Below are 20,590 nucleotides of genomic sequence, written 5' to 3'. Positions count from 1 at the left end.
TTTGGGGAAAAAGTGACTCTGTTCCCCAGTCCCACCTGCTCTGACTATGCATCTCTCTCTGATTTTGTAACTTGTATTTAGTTACAAAAAAACAATCCTTATTTACACATTTCTTTGTAGGCTTATTTAATAGATGTGTGGACATGAAACCTTTTTATTTAACTGAATACTGACCTGCAACAGATACTTCCACAAAATTTTGAATGTCATAAATAACCAGATTCTCTAGATAAACATCATAAAATAATCATTAGAAAGATATACACTGCATTCCTTCTTATCACAACCCTTATTACTCTTACCCCATTTCTTGTTTATCTAAAGGGCAAATAAGAGATTAAAGATATTTTGAAACTAAATTTGCTGTGGAAATTTATACCCAATTTTGTTGGCATTTTATGTTTCCATGTTGACATTTTACAGTTTCCATGAAAAATTAATTTACCATCAAGATAAAAAGAATCAGTTTGTATACAGGGCAAAGAAGTGTTATATTTATGATACATTTTAAACAAGTAAAATTGTCATGTCAAGTAATAGAATTACAGAATTAAATAGGAGGGGAGAGAGTTAGATGGCCAGATAAAGTAGAAAGGGAGCTAGTGAGAGAGAAATTGTTCCGGCCAATGGTAACAGTAACTGCAGTGGACAGAGTTTTTGCTCCAGTAGTGCTGAGGAGTGAAAAGGAGCCAGTGCTATATAAGGCAGCAAGGTGGGATTTTAATTAAATTGATCCCTAAATGAGTAGGATGAGGCAGAGTGGGTAAATGATGAGAGTGATGTAGTTATGCTCCTTGTATGCAGTGGTGAGGTAGGGGGTGCAAAGCAGACAGAAGCTTTCTACACCGGTTGGAACCAAAAATATCTGGAACCTTAAAAGATTATGGAGAAGAATATATGATAATAAAGGTGAAGAGATGATGAGGTCTGGGAAGACCAGCATTTGCTGTCTTCTCAACCAGTATTTCCTACAGTCTGGCTCAAAGTTCATTAATAGTTTTAGGAAAGATTTAACAGATCACATGGCACTGACTTTCCTTTCTATTGACATTAAAACATTTGAAAAAAGTTGTCTTCTGCAGAAGCCATTGCTGCAGTGGTCCAGTGTATGCTACATATTGTGAATGGATGAGGAGGTTGATATAACTGTGTGTAGGAAGGGAAAATAATTTTTCAATTCACAATCCATCCTTTAAAAAGGTTTGAGAATCTGTACTTCAAAGGATCAGTTTGGCCACCTGTTTGCAGGCATTAATGCAAGTCTCCAAGCCTCTCATACTTTCCTTTGAGACTGCATTTCTGTCAGCAGTTACTTGTTTTCATTCAGGATCTTTTTATCTTGATTAGTACAGAAGCTTTTCAGGATGCCTGCTTTTATTTTTGCTTTTACAGTATTTTCTTTCTTTGGTGTTTTGCAAATAGAATTCCTGTGTTTACTTTAAATGTTAATGTAGCCCTGCTACCAAAGGGTTTATACTTTTCAAACCAAAAAACTCAGTTTTACAGTACACTAAGTCTACATTTATTATTTTCTTTTATTTCTATGTGAACTTCTCTCAAGTACTTTGAAAAAACCCATTTATGTCAAAGAAAAATATATAGCTAAAAAAGCATCAGCTTTGAAATGTCCATTTAATACTTTCTATACTGATGAGTAAACAAGTTTGAATTTAAGGACAGACTTTAATCTTCACACAAAACTCAAATGAAATCCAATTTTAAAAGATTAATTTAACATTTTTTGGAAGATGTTGTTTCATATTTGCACTACTCCTCCATAATCTGACATAAGGTCTGAAATAACTTGAGAGGAGGTTTTTCATTTCCTTGGAAATAAGAAATATTATATGAAATTGCCCATTCTTGCTCATCTTCCAGGCCACTTTTGAGGATTAAAGAGGTGTGAGCAACTCAGACAAGCATCTAATCTTTTGGGGCTTAATTAACTTTAGTGATTTACCCATCACTTGCTATGCATTTTCTATAGTCATCGTCTTGTCCAATGTGAAAGGGAAGGGAAGGATAGCATTAAAAAATAAACGACAAGTCCCCGCTACACTCATCATTATATGCCGGTTAGTAGAGAAAAAGCAGGATGCCGAGTTTGTTTTTCTTTCATTTGTGTATGCTCTATTGGCTAAATTAGGTTGCAGTCACACACTCTTAGCCCAGTACTTAATCAGACATGATATCCATAGAAGTCCTGAGGGTTTGGTATCAATAAGGACTCAAAGAGAAGTGACTGATCTTTGTATTTGGCTTGTTAGTTTTATTGGGGATATTGTCTGAAAAATGACTAATGAGCATTAGATTTGTGCCCGGGCCCGCATAAGTCTTCCTTAACAGTAACAATAGGTAGACATAGGCACCTAATTTTCACAGCTTTGGAACTGCAGAGCTATTTAATATATAGGGCTGCTTTGTTGAGCTTATTTTGATGGTCTGTGGTTAGTAGCACTGAAAACCTGTTTCTGTTCTAGTTATTGAGGTGCTGTAGTTACAACCTCATAACACATTTCTTTTGAAGACAATGGTAGTCTTCATCCCAGATATTTACTATAGTGTCATACTAATTATCTAGCAGTCAGTAAGGAGGAGGTAAGTCATCAGGCAGTTTACAGAAAATGTGTTAACACTTTCTTTCACCTATTGCTTGTGTTGCTCTATATAGACTAGCTCTTTCTAGACAGGTTATTGCAGAGGGCCTGTTGCTGATATTCTTGCTTTGACTAATACCTTACTACATGTGTAGTTCTACTGATTGCACTGAACTCACTCAGAATTGTTGAACTGTCAGAAGTTGATGTGGCAAAAGGAAGAGTATCTCTTGAGATGCTAGAAATAAAAGCATCAGAATTTTTGATGGGCTTGAATCCTATCTAACCCAGTCTCCATTTCCCCACCAGGAAACTGTCTTGCATGCCATATTGGGTTCAGGTTTACAGGTGCATGGCAGGTGAGAACATAAGCGTGTCAAACATTAACAGTGTAACATTACACATTTTCCTTTTACAGTGCCCAAGACTTATGGCACTAAAGATCATCTAGTTTGGGGAAATGTGTATTTTTATTTGGACCATAAACCAAGGAATATTTAGTATCACCTTCTTATGTACATTTCTAAGAATATGCTTCAGGGCTGGATATGCATCTATATTCTGTTTTCTCATTAAATAAGTGATTTTTTAATTTAATTAATTTTGCTAATAATTAAATATATAATTAAAGTATGTAAAGTTTGCAGCTGGTGGTTTAATGCATTTTTGCATTACTTTTATTACAGGGTATTTATAGCTGTATTCATGGAGTACACACTGAGGAAAAAAAGAAGTCACCTGACTTTACTTTGACCAATTCCCAAACCAATATGTTAAAACTATTACGAACAGCTAAAAACATGACAAGCATTAATCCTTCAAGAATTAACTCCCCCAAAAGAACAGCTGATTTTATTCAAAGGGGTTCCTTAATTATGGATATGGTCATGGATAAGGGGAACCAGATATTTTCTGACAATAGATCTTTTCAGCCAAAGGACAATTTTCTTGGTGACAATATGAGTGAACTGCAGACATTTGCTGGCAACCGTCATAAAGACAATCTTAATAACTATGTATTTCAAGGTCAGCATCCTCTCACGCTGAATGAATCTAATCCAAATACAGTAGAGGTTGCTGTTACAGCAGAAGCAAAAGTAAACTCCAGACCCAGGCAGCTTTGGAGAAAATCTGTCGAATCTTTACGTCAAGAATCCCTACGTCAGAACCAAGGTTCGCAGAGAGAAAATGGTTCAGAAGAAAACAGACAGCTTTCTGTGAAGAGCCAAAGATACCTTCCGGAAGAGATTGTCCATTCAGATGTTTCAGATACGTCAAGCCGAGCCACTTGCCATATGGAACCTGAAAATAATAACAAACACCACAAAACCAAGGACAATTTTAAAAAAAGATCTGTGGTGTCAAAATATCCCAAGGACTGTAGTGAAGTGGAACTGACATATCTAAAAACAAAACAAAGTGCTCCCCGGGATAAAATTTACACCATTGATGGTGATAAGGAACCAGGATTCCATCTGGATCCACCAGAGTATATTGAAAATATTGTTCTTCCAGAGACTATTGAATTTCCTGATGTTTATCAAGACCATAATGACAACTACAGGAAAGCAGAACAAGTTAACAGGACTCCCTTACATAATGAAGGCAGTCTTCCAGATAATGACCAGTACAAACTTTATTCAAAGCACTATAGCTTAAAAGATAAAAATACTTCTGTAGTTGATGTGAATGAGAGATACAGGCAGAATTCCACCCACTGCAGGAGCTGTCTTTCTAATCTGCCCAGTTACACGGGCCACTTTTTAAGCCGGTCTCCCTATAAATGTGATGCTTGCTTGAGGATTGGGAACCTCTATGACATTGATGAAGATCAAATGTTGCAGGAAACAACCAACTCAGCGCACCCTGAAGAAATGTATGAACGTGACTGGGTCCAAAATAATTCTATCCAGTACCAGAAAAAAAATAAGTTGAGAATCAGCAGGCAACATTCTTTTGACAACATCCTTGATAAGCCCCGAGAAATTGATGTTGGAAGACCTGCTCGAAGCATAAGCTTGAAAGAGAAAGAGAGGTTTCTAGAAGGCAGCCCGTATGCAAATATGTTTAATCTCCCCCAAAACAAACTGTTGAGCCACAAAGCCTCACTTTTCACGCATGCTCTGGAGGACAGTAAGCGGAGCAAGTCCTTGTATCCTGATCATTCTGCAGATAACCCTTTTCTGCACTCTTATCGTGATGATCAGCACTTAACTCTAAGACGAAGTCCATCTGATCTCTATAAACAATCACTACCATCACAAGCAAGAAATGATAATTATTTAAGGTCATCCATAAAGTCCACAGCTTCGTACTGTTCCAGAGATGGTCGGGTCCATAATGACATGTACGTTTCAGAGCATGTTATGCCTTATGTTGCAAATAAGAATAGTATGTACTCAGCTCCAAGGGTTTTAAATTCCTGCAGCAATAGACGTGTGTATAAGAAAATGCCTAGTCTTGAATCAGATGTTTAATTTCCCCTTAACACTCTGTTTTTAGAGAAACATAGTTGCCACCATCTTAAGAGCATGAGTATTTTTAAACAGTACCATATTATGGTAAATTATATGTAAATCCCTCAGTGTACCTTTGGTACATGACCAGGTAAAATGATATGTTAGAAACATCTTTTTTAGATGTATCGAGGACTTGTCGAAAAGGGGATAAAATAGCCATTTATATAAACATATAAATGGAGATTATACTGGAGCAGCTTAATTCATGGTGGCAACTATGCTATTTTGTATTTTGATTATTTTACAATTTCAGTTACACTAATTTCTGTTACTGAGTATTATTCAATGAATTTTTGTCACTAGAAATGATCAGTGGTTTTCTAATACTGAATAAGCAATATGGTATGCATGCAGTTTGACACAGACAAAAAGTTAAGAATGCATTTGCACAGTGACAAAAGTAAGATTTCTAAAAAGTTAGACTTTCAAGGATATATTTTAGCTTCATATTTGTTTTCAAACACAGTCAAAATGATTCAAAGGAAAAAAAAACAAAACCTCAGGGCCCTAAAATGGAATTAAAAAATGTGTTAGCACAAAAATGTTATGCTCATTCTAGGCCATCATAGAAGCAAATGTAGAAAGTAAAGGCCCAAACAATAGGGATGTGTGAAGCTTTGGTTGCTGATTTGATTCAGTCTGATTCGGTGGCTGAATCTCTGAATCCAAATTGAATCAGGAGACCCTTTAATCTCTCCAAATCGAATTGGAAGCCTCCAAATCAATTCAGAGAGATTCGATGATTCGACCATAGACACAGCTTTTATATGTTTTTTCTACATACCTCGAGGTACCTGGCACAGCTTGTGAACACTGAGATGGTGGGTCGGATACAGCGTCCCGTAGGAACATTGGGGGGGGGGGGTCCCCTGCGCACTTAGTGGTGCATTCAGAAGTGGACCAGGAGTACTTCTGAATCAGCAAATCAAATCTCTGTCCCCTGAATCAGGTCAAATCCGAATCAAATACTGCCCACTTCGCACACCCCTACCAAACAATTAATTGTTATGTATCAAAAGGAAGCCACATGGGTACTGGTTGATGTTGATGTACAAATGCTTTCATTATATTTCACATGCACTTACCGTAACAAACTCAGTTACTAGAAAACTGTGCAGTCCTGTTGTGAAGTAAAAAATTCACAGCTGCATAACCTAGAATATATATTTTTAGATATTGATATCTGGAGCTTACACCTGTGAAGCTGTGGACCTCATTACTTATCTTGAAGCCTAATATGTACGTAAATTTGCATTTGCCCCTTACTGGTGATTACTCAGGGCTGTATAGAATTTCTTTTACTCCACTATAAAAACACTCCAATGTAGGTCATTGTTCACAATTCGTTAGTGGTGACATCTACTTAATTGTACATTAATGTTATTAAGATTGTTATAGTGTATCAGACACCAACAGTCATACGTTTAATGTAATTGATAAGGAATGCAATACCATTTGTTTGCATATATTATGAAAGTTAATACCATTTACTGACTTCCTCCTAGAATATCATGTATATTTGTTGAACATCAAGCTAGTTTCTAACCTCTCAAATGAAACCCTTTGTAAAAGTTTAATAGGTGCACACATAACAGCATAGATATAGAGAAATGAAGGGATGCAATACTTATTATCACTTATAGGCATATGTTAAATAAACTATTAGTTGTGAAAAAACATTTTCAAGATAAGGATGCATTCTTACACAATTTTTATTTCTGAGCCTACAAAATTGCCACACACACACACACACATACGCACACACACACAGAGCACATGTTACATTTTAACTAGGGGGGGAATTGTACTTTACTCTTGTTACATATGATCAATTTATGACCCTATCCAAAGGAAAAAGTATTTTCAATTCAAATCAATAACAAATATTACATGTATTGATTTAAAACATTCGGGACACTGTACTTACCAATTCCCTAAACTGTGCTGAGAACTGTTCCAATTCCTATGTTTAGGTAGATAATTTAAATTTCAATAACCCTATTTCCTTAGGTTATATTGAAAAGTTAGTTAGATTTGAAAGGATTTATCTGAGGAAACACCCCCCCTTCCCCCAGTGCCATTTCTGTTGGGCAAAAATAGCAATTTCCATAACTGTTCCCTAAACATAAATTCTGAAATAATGTTCTATCAGCTGTTAACAGTGGTATCTTTATGAAATAGGTATAATAAAATGACACAAGAATCCCAATAGTATGTTCCAAAGGAGATTTGCCTAATGAGAAAAAAATACAGAAAACATTCTTGTGCTGTACACATACACAAAGTATTTATTATCAATAACACAGATGAGGAAAGAGACAGAATGCAGTTGTGATTATTGTTGCTTTTATTGGTTCCTGCAAACCATTTATTAAGCAGATTTAAGATGCTGCTTCAACTAATGACCATCCACAATGAATTAATCACTTTTACAGTTACTTGTTATTTATAATCAGTACAAGCATTATTTTCAAAGGAATGCAATGCAATAAGAATTGAGCCACCTAACTTCCTTGAGATCCTTTGAAAATCCCAGTTCAGATGGTTAAACTCAAATATGCTTATTAAATCTGCCTGGGGATTTTTGTAAACTATTTATAGAGAATAATCCTCTGCATTCAGAATTGGTTTCCGGGATTGGCTAAAGTCATATGGTATGGTTTTTGTTCCCTGATTGCATAAGCTAACATTTATGGACAAGAGGTATATACCAGCCAAAATCATTGAGATTTTGAAGCTGTTAGGGCTGCAAACAGATGTCACCTTTGTCCCACAATAAAGCAAAATGTGAGTGCATACGTGTCCTTGCTCCTTGTCATGCCACAAATGCTTCAAAAGGGCTGTGCACCAATTCCTAGTAATCATTTTTGCCACTTTATCACAGTGGTGTCTGTATATGTATGATGCAATATGCACGCCTCAGGAATTCCCCTGCAGGGGGCTACTGGGTCACACGTTTCACGCTGCCTGATCCCAACCTCTGGTGCACATCTGTAAGTGTGGAGTGAGGACCTCATGTGATATTCCCCACATTTGTAGACACGTGCCTGAGGTCAGAGCCAACCATGTGGGACTGTTGTCTTACAGGTTTGGGACCCTAAAGCCCTGGGAGTGGTATGAGCCAACTTGTGGAATAGCTGCCCCAGGCAAAATCTGTACCTGCTAATCAAGCAGATCAGCTGTGTTAGACCACATCCTGGCACAGCTGATCCTACCACAAAAATGACATCTGTTTGTAGCCTTAGAGAGACAATGCAAGAAGCACTTTAGATATGAGATAAGCAGAGCTAGAACATTTTAAAGACACTGGCTTTCATGAGTTGTCCATTTTACTGCTCAGCTGCTTACTGGTTCTCCATTAGTTCCTAATCTTGATGGTCAGGCTACTCACCCATTTTTCTGCCTCCGGTTCATTGGTATTTTGCTGGGTCATAATTATATAGCAGCAAAACCATATAACTATGCCTCTTGAGCATGTATAGATATCTCTGCTACTTTATTAGCTGTACACATTGCAACACTGAGCCCATGTTTGAGGACTAGAATGTGAAGAGTCTCTTGGCAAGGAAAGTTTCAGTCCTTCAACATCATCTGTCATATTCTTCTAACATCTTATAAGTGAGATTATTCAGTTGAACCTTATTTTCAGTGTTCTGCTTTCTAGCACCTACACTGCCACTCTTCCATAATCAGCACACACAAATAGCTCAGTAAGGCATAAAAGCTCCCTCCCAAACGGTCACTTGAACAAAACTCATAAACCATACGCTTATAAGAAGATGAATGAGCCAAGAGCATAAACACAGTGGTTATGAACCACAAATAAGCTTAGCAAATATGTTTCTGGCAAACTACTTCTATGCCCTGATCTACTGATGTTGAGAAAAAAAAATCTAAAGTACTCTGAACAAGGATATTATCGTTGGTTTTAAATCAAACCAACTTACACAGAATTTTACCCAGGATGAACCATAGAATTTTGCCATGACTATCGTAATACCTGATTTTGCAGCGAAACTCTCAAAATATTACTTGATACTCCCAAACTTGTTGTGCCATTATCTCTATTTCTGTGCATAGACCCACATACTTTTAATAGGATGTAAACATTAGCGCTGTCTTTAAAAATGCTGACTTTTCTCACTTCCAAAATTGTGCAGATGTGCCAACATTCAAATTTAAATATCCTTAAACTAGGTAGACTTGCATTTCTGTGAAATATACAGCAGATGGCTTATAAAGGAATATATAGCTTTTTCCTGACATGAGCAAAAACATTGTTGTAATTCAGACTGCATTTATTATTGATCAGCATACAGAAGCAAAGAAACCAATTAAAGCAGCAAAGCAAAGGCTGAATAATGCAGCTTAATGGTTGCATAGATATGAACACTTATGCCTTAGTGAAAGGAACCATGTTAATTAGATGTGGGGTGTGAGGATTTTGGTTTGGGCATATAATATAACTAACTAACAAGGAGGAGGCTAATCTTCAGGGATAAGGATGAGGCAGTTACTGATGGTTAGGTGTTAAGGAAAGAAATTAAGGAAGAAGTGGAAAAATATTCAGCAGGGCCAAAATGGCAGAGCCTGTTTATGTTGATCCATAGAACCTGAAGGAGGTCTGAATCTCATCTGCCCTTAATATTTTAATATTGATATTTTTGCACTAACAGTCAGTGACATTGGAATCAAAGATTTCTTGATTCCTTCCTTCTCATTCTAGCTGCTGCTTTTTATCCCTCAGGGAGGGACTGGAAAACCTTGCACTTATGTAGCTGCCCTCTCTATACCTCTGTGGGGGATGCCTATGACTTAATTACTGATGTTTGTGAGTCAGTGTTGCCACTAAGATTTCCACTGGCTCCAGCAGGAGCTGGGTCAGTCTCTAAATGCCTAGGGCCATTGTTGGCACTGGTATTTAGTTTGTCTTTGTAGCATTACATAGCTTGGAGGTGGAGGGATATGGAGTCATTGAGGAAAAGAACATCTTACATAGTGGTGAAAGTGGCTACTACCAACATACTTACCTCTTGTTCTCTGCCTTTCACAAGCATTTTAGAGTTGCCCTGTGTTTGTGCCCTTCCTCTTCATTCTAGTAAGTCTGTCTTTCCTTTTTTTTTAACTGACCCATTCTATCTCCTATACCACTTGCTGACTCCTATACCACTCACCACCCAACTAGAAGGGAAACATTGATATTAAAGTATATCATAAAATAAAGAACAAGCTTTTTCCTTCTGGCAGATTTCATTTAGTTTTTTTGTCTTTTTTTCTCTCTGAGAATGAGTCAGGAAAAGAAATTCTGTAGAGAAACTCAGCCCAAGGCCTATTGAAAGCAAACCCTTTTTCAGCATAATTTTGGGGTTCTACTTTGACTTTCTAAATAACCTTTTAGCTATTCTCACATATTGAAACAAAGTTCACAAGGTTTAAGGGAATCAGGAGTATTTTTTCTTATTAAAAAGTAATTTTTAGATGGTTTTTAAAGTGGTGAAGTGTCCAATTTAGCTGGTTCCACTGAATGCCATTTCCAAAGCATGTGAGAACATAGCAATATATACACTTAGAAAACAGCTGCTAATTTTGAACCTGATTCTGCTTGGACCTCATTTAATGCATTCTTACTTTTCATTGGGTCTCAAGGTTTTTTTGGTGATAGCATGTAAGACACAGCTATCAAGCGTGAGGCAAAGATACCAAAATCTGTTCCTTGTAGAAGAACTAGATAAAATATTACCGTAGAGTAGTATGTACATCTAGAGGCACCCGGTTGGAAGAGGTGTGGAATTATTCCTTTTATCCACAAGTTAGCCAGTATAGACCAAGTATACCTGACATGAACCCAAAAGTCTAAGACTCAGCTAAGATTTAGAAACAGTTTAAGGTTTCATTTTTTGCTGATTTGATCGCAATGACATTGACCTATACAGGAAAATCTGCAATTACCTAATATAGAACAATAACCTCTATGGATTTTGTAGACAATATTAATGCTAGTTTTCTGTATGTGTTCCTTTCTGAATAAGTAGCAGCATGTTACCCCATTGCAAGATTTTCCTCATCCCAAAAAATCCTTAGTTCTTAGGCTTCTTAAGACTGTTGCCCTACCAAGACAGGACAACCTATATTACAGTTTACCAGTAAATTAATTATAACAGGTTTGAAACAGTAAAGCAAACTCTGGGTAAAACCTCTTTTCAATAAATGTATTTAACTGGGTGTCATTCTTACCTAGACCACCTTCTTCAGTGAGCATGTCCTAAGTGTCCTTTCCCTTTCCTGAGCAGTGCAGGAAGTGCTTCTGAAAGATGAAAAAGGTATTTAAATGTTTCATAGTACAAACTGTTTTCCTTGTCAGTCTACACTGTACTGTGTTAGTACTTAGAAGTATCAGCAAAATATTTATATTTATTATCACTAGTAGGAAACAAGTTAATCATAACTGTGCACTTACCTTGGTGGATATAAATGCAAATGCATACATACAAGGGTATTTCAGGTAGTAACGGCAATTTCAAAGTAAAACCATTTTATGTGCAATGATCATTTACAGGACCACATCAGTTATCTGTGTAGTTGTAAATGATGGGTGTGTTGGACAATGCCACCATCAGTGTTCCCCATTGCTTTGTAGTGAACCACTTGTTGCACACAGAATAGTTTTATTTAAAAATTCTTACTTTCTGAAACACCCTCATACATATGGGATAATACCAAAATACCAAATGCCTCCTCCCATCAAAGTCAGCTGGAAAGCTAGTAGCTTAAATGGGAGCAGCCTCCACACCAACATGTTTGCTACACAGTTTTTATCATTCAAATGCGTTCATTCTGATGTTCGCATCTTGTATATAATGTAAAGTTATTGTTAATATTCACTGTTCATTGTGGTATTGATGCAAATGATACCAAGTCTTCATTACAGTGCAATAAAAAAATGCTTGTAAATTTAGGAGATGATGCTTTATGTCTCTTCCCCCCTGAAATGGGAGGAGAGTTAGAGCCCAGCACTTTCTGGTAGGGGGTGGGCTGTGCTGTTTGTAAATAAGATCCTTGTCTGTATCCCATTTCCAGTCAGACAGACTTTCCTTTTAAATTTATTTATTTTTTTGCAATTTTCCCTATGCCTATATACAGAGTATGTTCTGTAGAAATATTCACTCTCCTACCACCTTTAGGGTCACAATTAAAGTGAGCAGGTCCCCTGCAAAGCAGTAAAAATTCACTTATTTGTTCTTGCATGTTCATGAGCATTTTTGTTACCTTGTATATAAAACATCCCATATATTGCACAGTCAGTGGACTCAATGATTTTAAAGTGAATGCTGGTCTAAACAGCTGTCAGGATGCCCCTGAAGATCCTGTGATAGTGAACTTATCTGCTCATCATATCATCATCATTTAAAACCATATTTCAGTAAAAAATGTAGTTACTTTGTTGCTTATTAGATTTTTTTTGTACTCTTCGTTAGTTCTTTGCTTGTATGGAAAAAAAACCCTAAATAGATATAGAAACTAGCACCCTGTTGTAATAGTACATGTAGTATATCTCTAGATTTAAAAATATTTTTTGTTTATTATTCTCCACCTCTAAAAAAAAAAAAAAAATAGTAGTGACAAACAGTTATGCTCTTAGGTATTTTGTGTTAGTATTTGTTTTCACTATCATAGTACAAAACTTATATTTCTATATGCACATTATAAAACTGTGAAAATAAATACCAATAAATATTATGACACTAATACAGTGCAATGTAAAGTTAAGTAAGCTTATACTTCCCTAGGGAACTGAAAAAAATTCCTCATGTTCATAAATGGTATAAAGCTTTAATGTGGGCAAATGGTTGCATTTACATTGACATTAAATTCTAATAGAGGGTATCTTGTTTTGCACTTATGCTACTATCAAAGGTAGTGCTATTTTTTCTCAGTGATTGCATAAAGACAACAAAATTATTTTAAATCTAATTACTGTACCTTGCAGTACATAAGCAGCTTGAAAAAGCCTTTTATTACAGATTGTCAAAATGAAAGAACACCATTAGTTAGACATTTGTATTTCTGATAAGTCATTTGTTGACCAGTTCCATTTATGTTTCTGATTGGTAAAAACAACTTGCAGTTTAATTTGGGTTCTGTTTCTAAGCTGCATTGTCAAGACTCATGCAGAATATCAATTATGCAATGTACAATGAGAGTTGTGTTGTTAAAGGTCAAACACATCAGGGTTCCTGCATGTGGATACCAATAATATTTTTTGAAATGACACGTACTGTGAATTGTAGTTAATCTCCTCATCATACAGATAGGATTAGATGAGTCTTGAAAGACTGTTTCAGGGCTATGTCAGCAGAAGTAAAAATGCACATTATCTTCAGATCTAGTAAATAAGAGGCAATTGCAAGCATTAAAATTATATGTACTGGCAGGTAGTCTGTTGTTGGGATATTTGTGATGAAGTGTATGGTAATTGTTTAACTGGGTGTTTTGAGTGCTGCTGCTGCTGAGTTCATAATGTTAGCCCAACACTGAGAAAATAAAAAAGCTAATATTAAAAGATGAAAGCCCCCATAAACTGTGATAAGAGGGTTCTACAGGGAAAAGGGATCAAACTAAATATTAAATATGCAAATATATATTTTATGTAATAGGAAAATCCTAGCATAGTAATAGGAATAGGAATAATGGAAGGATGCACTATTTTAAACGATATAAGCCTGATGTTTAATTTTTTAAAATAGCTTCTTACTGTATCTGGTAATTAAAACATGTTAACCTAAATATGTATTAAGTATATACTCATACATGTGCATATGTTTGCCAACCTGCATGATACACAAACATTTCCAAAATGTGCTATTTTTAACTGATTTTATCCTTCCCATTCAAAGACCCCTCTAAATCCTCAAACACTTTGCCAGTATTTGTTGCATTGATCTGGTTTTATTATAGGAGTGCCCAGCCTGGTAATGATTACAGATTCATTATACTGGGCACTGTAAAACAAAGAAGCAAACAAACAAAAAACCCAAACACACACACTAGAAGAGATGGTCCCTGCTTCAAAGAGCTGACAACTCGCTCTCTGTCCTTTAGGAACAAATGTGAATTTGAGTTAAACAAAATGCAGGTTCTGAAAAGCCAGTCTATCAGCTGGTGTGCAGCCTGGCTACGTTAACTAAAAGGAAGTTATGCTGATTTACACTAGATGAAATTCTGGCCATAGAGCTATATACCAAGACAGTTATTAAATCAGGTTATTTTAGAAAATGGCTACTAACAAACTTCATTGTTGCCTGCTGTTGCAGATAGCCACATTATCTAGGAAGGCCAAGCAGGAATTCCTCAAGGTCTGTTTAATAACCAGATACAATATGTAAGGACTGTGATAAAAACACCAATTCATGCGGGTGACAAAGTCTACATTGACTATAACGGGTTATAAAGAAAGACAAGACTGTACTTTTTTTGTTTTTGCCTAAACTGCTACATTTTAACAAAATATTATTACCGTAAATGCCCCATTCTCTGTAGACTACGCAAGAAAACCCATTTGACTTAAGTAGGAATGTATGAGTAAGTAATTCTAAATCAGGTCTATATTTGTTATTTTTTGGTATGGTTGAAAAAGGAGAAGTGGTACATGGCAAAAAATAAGTTATATTATGTAAAATTATATTTAATAAGTAGGGAGTCTTGTACAATTTTAATAAGAACTGTTTACAAATTATAGTTTACATTATTTATCTCTATGAGCACCTTTAGAATCTACAATAAGCTTTTAAAGTAATCGCACATGTTCAATAACCAGCATTTTGCACTGGAAAAGACAGGTTTATCTCTTAATTTGTGCACATGTTCACTTTTATTTTTTTCCCAATTAAAATCAGCATGAACAAATAGGATGGCTGTGTATCAGGCAGATATCGACCTGGTTTGCATGCATCAGACCTATTTTATGCACAAATTTACCTGTGTATGCTTCAAGTACTTTCATAAATACTTCATGTGAGTGTTAGTAGAATTAATTTAAATTCATCCGTTTAAAATGTGTTCTACAATAAACCTGAAAAACATTCCATGCCTCCTTTCATTGATCTGACATTTTCTTGTTTAATGATTTTGATTGGCTTAAATGATGCACTAATATCTTAGTATACTACTAATCAAAAAGGTGAAAATATAATTCGTCTAGGTAAAAAAAAAATCAATTACAGGTTTTAAAATATTTTTACCTAAACACTGAAATAATCTAATTTTAATTCCTTATCCTTCTTACCTTAAGATTCAAACCTTTTTTTTTTCTTTTTCTCAGAAAATTAACTTCTAGAATCCTACAATTACATTTATCAACAAGCCTCAAAGGCACAGATCATGTACTTTCAGCATGGCAGGACAAAAAATGATAGAATACACCTTAGTAGAAGAAGTATGTATTCAATAAATAACATCTTATCAGAAATCTGCCAACTTGTCCATTCCATATGCAGTAAATTTAAAAGCCTACCAGCTCAAGTATTTACTAGTAGAATTTACTGCAGTATCCTAGAGAGAGTAATATTTCAAACCAAAGTGTAAAGTATAAATTTCAAACTGCTAGCAAAGAATAGTAGTGACTCAAAGATCTCTTAGATAGAGCATAGGGAAATATATTAAAATATTAGATTACAAAACAGTTGTCGGAGGAATAAAGGATAAATAATTCATGTGTAAGGGAGACTAAAATCTGATGAATTTTCCAAAAGCAAGAGTAGGGGGAAATAATATCAATAGAAAAATAGCTTTAACTTTCCAATTATAAGCCTCCTTTTGTCAGATAGGATTGATTTAGCAAACTCCAACAAAGTTTTTAAAAGACACACACTCTAGAAATACACATGTACATGACAAGCCCTTCATAACTTTAAAATCCTGGTTTAATAGGTGAGTTTTACCTAACAGCAAACACAGCTCCTTTGTGTTGCAGTGATTCATCTAGATATTTTATTTCCCGTGTTATGTATCCTGCCACTCAACAATTTATCCCCTACTCCATATTTTAACTCAGTGCATGACTAAGTGCTAATACTGTGTAAATATTTTCAGACATATCTAAAAAAATTATATGTTTGCTTCAAAATTTTTATGATAGAAAAATATATAATTATTATGGTTGTCTTACAAACTGTATTGTGTTCTTCATTTTTGTTAAATATGTAGAAAAATATTAAGGGAATAGGGGACTTGAATGTCTGTGTACTGAAATGTATATAATTCCCGGGGAAAACACATGTGCCAAGTATAACAGTATGTAAAAAATGTAAATACATGAAAATTTCATTTTTCTAATAAAGATAATTTCTGCCAATTGATACGAAAATGAAAAACCTGGTCATTGCTCTTGTCTGTGCTCCCTTTTAAATGGTACAAGATATAGTACTGTCCATTATTAAAACTTACCTTTGCTTTTTACTTAGTAATTAACTTGATTTGACAAGTGGTAACAGCCATGTGTTTTGAGTCAGCCCTTGCTGATGGAAATTAGAACAAGGTAAAGAAGCCTGAAGCTACAGATGACACTACAGACTCAAAGGGTATGAACAGGTGTTCATTTCTAGTAATGGAAATTAGTGAAAAATTTCCACTAGAAATCATACTGGGAGAAGGGATAGTACAGGTGTTCCAGTCTGCAGTTGCCTCCTCTCCCCTGTTCCCTGGGCCTTCTGTATACCAGAGTGATCATGGTTTGGGGAACACAGTGGATGCTATAAGCCCAACAGAGTGGGGAGTCTCCCTAATGTTGGGCTCATGGTACAGCTAGGAATGAGGGAGCTCTGTCATCCCCACATGCATGCCTTGTTTAAAGAGGTGCCCACATGAGCAGTGAGGGATTCTGGGGCACCCTCCTCCCTAATTACATATGCTGGTTCAGAGGCACCCAGCCCCTGCAGCTGGGGATGTAAGAGGGGAGCCAGGCACAAGTGATGCATCTCTTAAAACAGGTGCATGCAGCAGCATATGGGGGAGCTTCCACATCCACAGTTGAATGGTCTGAAGTGGAAGAAATTCCCCATCCCCATTGCACACAGCATGTTAAGGAGGCAGGGTACATTGTCCTGCTGATCTCTCCCCTCCCAGAGACTGGGAAAGGGGAGAGAAGGAGCAGCAGGCTGCTGCTCCCCACCTGTTTGCTAGACCAGGGTGTCCAGTTTATAGAGAGCAGGGAGCCTCAGACTGCTGCTTTTTCCCTTCCCTCCCAGAGACTTGCAGGGATGAAGAAGGGAGGGGGCAGCGTGGCAATACTTCTTGTGTGTTCCCCCTGACTGGGTGTCTCTGCAGTCTGGTATGAATGGGGAGCATTCCCCAGCTCCCCAACTCCTGCTGGTCCTGGGAGGAATCAAGCTATTGCTGCTCCCCTCACCTTCTCCAGACGCCAGTTACCCCAGTCTTGGGAAGGAGCAGGGAGCATTCAAGCCCCAGTGACGTCCTGGACCCAGCCAACAATTGTCAGCTGATGGGGACCACAGTAGGGCCAGCTGGAGAGCCCCATGTGATTTGCCCTACCATAGCTTCAAATTAAGGCGCAATGCAAACCAGACACAAAATGATTGCATATTTTTTGTGTAATAATTCTATGGCTGGTTTCTCATTTTGTTGCACCATTAATTGCCTGAGCATGTGGCCAGGTTACATTTCAAGATGGGATTAACTGGTTAATCGCATCATAGTATCACATCTGCCAAGGTTTTTACCAGGAGAGAGATCAGTCTCCCAGTAAAAACCAAAAAACCCTGCTTCCTTAACATGCTTGTATGTGGCCATATTTTCTATGAGAAAAACAGAGCCAATTAACTTGCGAAAAATCCACGCTGGCTATATCAATAGTATGCTTTTACTGTCTCCAGAGAAAGCACCCTCCACGATGCTGTGCTGCTCCATGATGGGGATACTGCCTAACCTAGAAGTATTTTTAAACTGTGTTCGTGCAGTGTATTTATTTGGGGGAGGGGAGAGGGGGTCGCTAATTAGCACTGCTGAGTCATAGTACCGGTTAATCTATCTCATCTAGCTTCCCTGCAAATATGGATATGGAACTGTAGTTTTGAGAGTGTTTCTTCTGGGGATGGCAAGTTGATTATATAGACATAACCAGTACATCAAGAGTCCTACTGGAGAGATGTTCCTCCACAGAGCTAGAAAAAGACATCACATATACACTGGTTTAAATAATCAGAAACTGATTTAAACCTGTAAGAGAACATAAGTTCAGTGCACATAAACCAGTTTCCAAATGCCAAAAACTGGTATATTTCTGATAAACCTAATTGAATGTAGTATCAGGCTTAACTGATTTGGGGGAAACTGTTTTATGCAACTTCTGTTCTAGACCCCTTCCTGGTTTAAATTAAACCAGAGTCCTCCAGCATCCCAGCATGCAGTCTGGGCTGGGCTGTGCTTTTTGCACCAGCGAGCAGGGCTGGCCCCGTCCCTCTGCTTTCTAGCTGGAGCAGAGGCAGAGACATGGCAAGACACTGACTGGCATAGCCCTGTTAAGGCAGAGTGGGCAGGGAGGGGGTTAATTCTTCCCTACTTCTTCTCCCCCCCCCACTGCATCCAGGGTCTGCCTGTCTGCTTGGGAGTGGCGGAGGCACGGGGTGGGGGGGGCAGCTGGAGCTGGCAGACCCTGGCTGTGGTTCCCAGGGGTAGAAGGGACAGAGGGAAGAATTGACCTTGTCCTTTCACCTTTACAGGGCTATGCTGGGATGGCATGTGGCACAGCAAGGGGATGGGGAAGGTCAGCAGCCTCTGTCAGACTGCCCAGGAGGAGGCTTGTTCCCCACTTCCGTTCCCTGTCTCACTGACAGGGACCACAGCTCTCCCAGCATGGCCCCATTAAGGCTAAAGGGGCAAGGAGGGGGTGAATTCTCCCCCCACCCATCCCACTGGGGATTGCAGATGGGGTGGAACAACCCCCCCTCCTCTCTGCCCCCTGCCTTGCCACAGGCTGGGGGGGGGCGCTCTGTGCAGGACTGCCTGGCTCCAGAGGGGGACTCTTCCCCTTCCCCGTGGGGTGAGGGAGCTCTTTTCAGTTCTGGGGTGGACTCTTATGCCTCCTCCTGCCCCCCCCCCGCCACTGCAGGCCTGGGAGAGGGGCTCTATGCAGAGCTGCTCAGCCCTGGAGGGGGAATTTTCCCTCTGCTTCTTCCTTCCCTGTTGGGTGGGGAGAGGAAGCGGGGACTCTATTTAGTGCTTGAGGGGGACTCTTCCCCTTCCTCCTCTTCCCCCTCCCCCTCCCCCTCCCCCCTGCTGCCACAGGGCAGGGGCGGGGCTCTGTGCAGCTCTTCCTAGCCCAGGCTGGCCCAGCCTGGGCATGGGGAGCAGCTGTCACTGAGCTGCAGCCCCTGATGTCCCCCACCCCTGTGGCCCGGCCTAACCCAGCCCAGCTCTGCTGAGCCCCAGCTGAGACAGCCACACGGCTGGGCTGGGCCAGGCCTTGGGGGTGGGGCCATCCCTGGTGCCTGCAGCTAAGTGACGGGGACTCCGAGCCCTGTCAGCAGTGCAGCCTGCCCCAGCAAGCACGGACAGTGGCTGACCAGGCAACGTGCTAACAGGGCCAGCTCAGAAGTTCCAGCAGGCTCACAGGAGGCCAGCTGCTGGGGCTCACTGCAGACCCATGTGCCCTCACAGCACCATGTGCCCACAAAGCATCACAGGACCCAGGTAGTCCACTGCCCAGCAAGCCACTGCCCGTGTGTGCTAGGCCAGGCTGCACTGCTGATAGGGCCCAGCATCCCCATCACTGAGCTGTAGCCACTAAGGATGGCCCTGCCCCCACAGCCTGACCTGATCCAGCCCTGCTGTGCAGCTGCCTTAGCTAGGGCTCAGCAGGGTTGGGCCAGGCTGTGGGGGTGAGGCCACCCCAGGGGCTGCAGCTCAGTGACAACTGCTCCCTGCACCCAGACTGGGATGGGACAAGTCAGGCAGCACCACACAGAGCTCCCCCTGCCCCTCACCAACCCACATGGGGGGTGAGGAGCTGGGGAAAGAGTCCCCCTCTGGGTCCAGGCAGCCCTGCACAGAGCCCCCCTCTCCCCACCCCACACTGGTGGGGAGGGGGTGCTGGAGAAGGAGGAGGAGGGTGAAAAGTCCCTCTCTTGGCAGGCAGCTCTCTGCGCCCAGATTTCTCTTGGTAGAAAGTAAGGGAGCTGCTGGGGTGGGCAGAGCTCTCCCCTCCTCCTCCTCCTCCTCCTCCTTTCTTCTCTCCCCCGCCAGCCACAGCAGTCTGGCCACACTCCCTCATTTCCCACCCTCCAAACTCTGCAGGCCAAGGTTGGGGTTTAAACCCCTCCTCATTCTTACTCAGGCCTGCCAGGGCCCGGCCATGCCTCCCCCTCAGTTCAGCTTCCCTGTGAAAGTTAAGGGAGGGCTGCTCTAGCATCCCCAGGCTTCTGGCCTGAGGCACTGCAGGCACCTGCCTGCATTTCTGAAATG

At 39.4% G+C, this 20,590-nt stretch overlaps 1 protein-coding gene across 1 annotated transcript in view; it reads left to right on the top strand.

Annotated features, from left to right (window-relative positions):
- The window catches only part of GRIN2A (glutamate ionotropic receptor NMDA type subunit 2A), a 144,026-nt gene extending 127,556 nt beyond the window's left edge, over positions 1-16,470 (top strand). Inside the window, exon 11 of the mRNA XM_059716885.1 lies at positions 3,284-16,470. Coding sequence (XP_059572868.1) covers positions 3,284-5,074 — 1,791 coding nt within the window. The 3' untranslated portion in view covers positions 5,075-16,470. The remainder of the gene's footprint in view (positions 1-3,283) is intronic.
- The last annotated feature ends 4,120 nt before the right edge of the window (positions 16,471-20,590 follow it).

This window comes from Alligator mississippiensis, chromosome 13 (genome assembly GCF_030867095.1).
Source record: "Alligator mississippiensis isolate rAllMis1 chromosome 13, rAllMis1, whole genome shotgun sequence".
NCBI classification, from domain to species: domain Eukaryota; kingdom Metazoa; phylum Chordata; order Crocodylia; family Alligatoridae; genus Alligator; species Alligator mississippiensis.
This window is presented reverse-complemented; position numbering and strand designations above follow the sequence as displayed.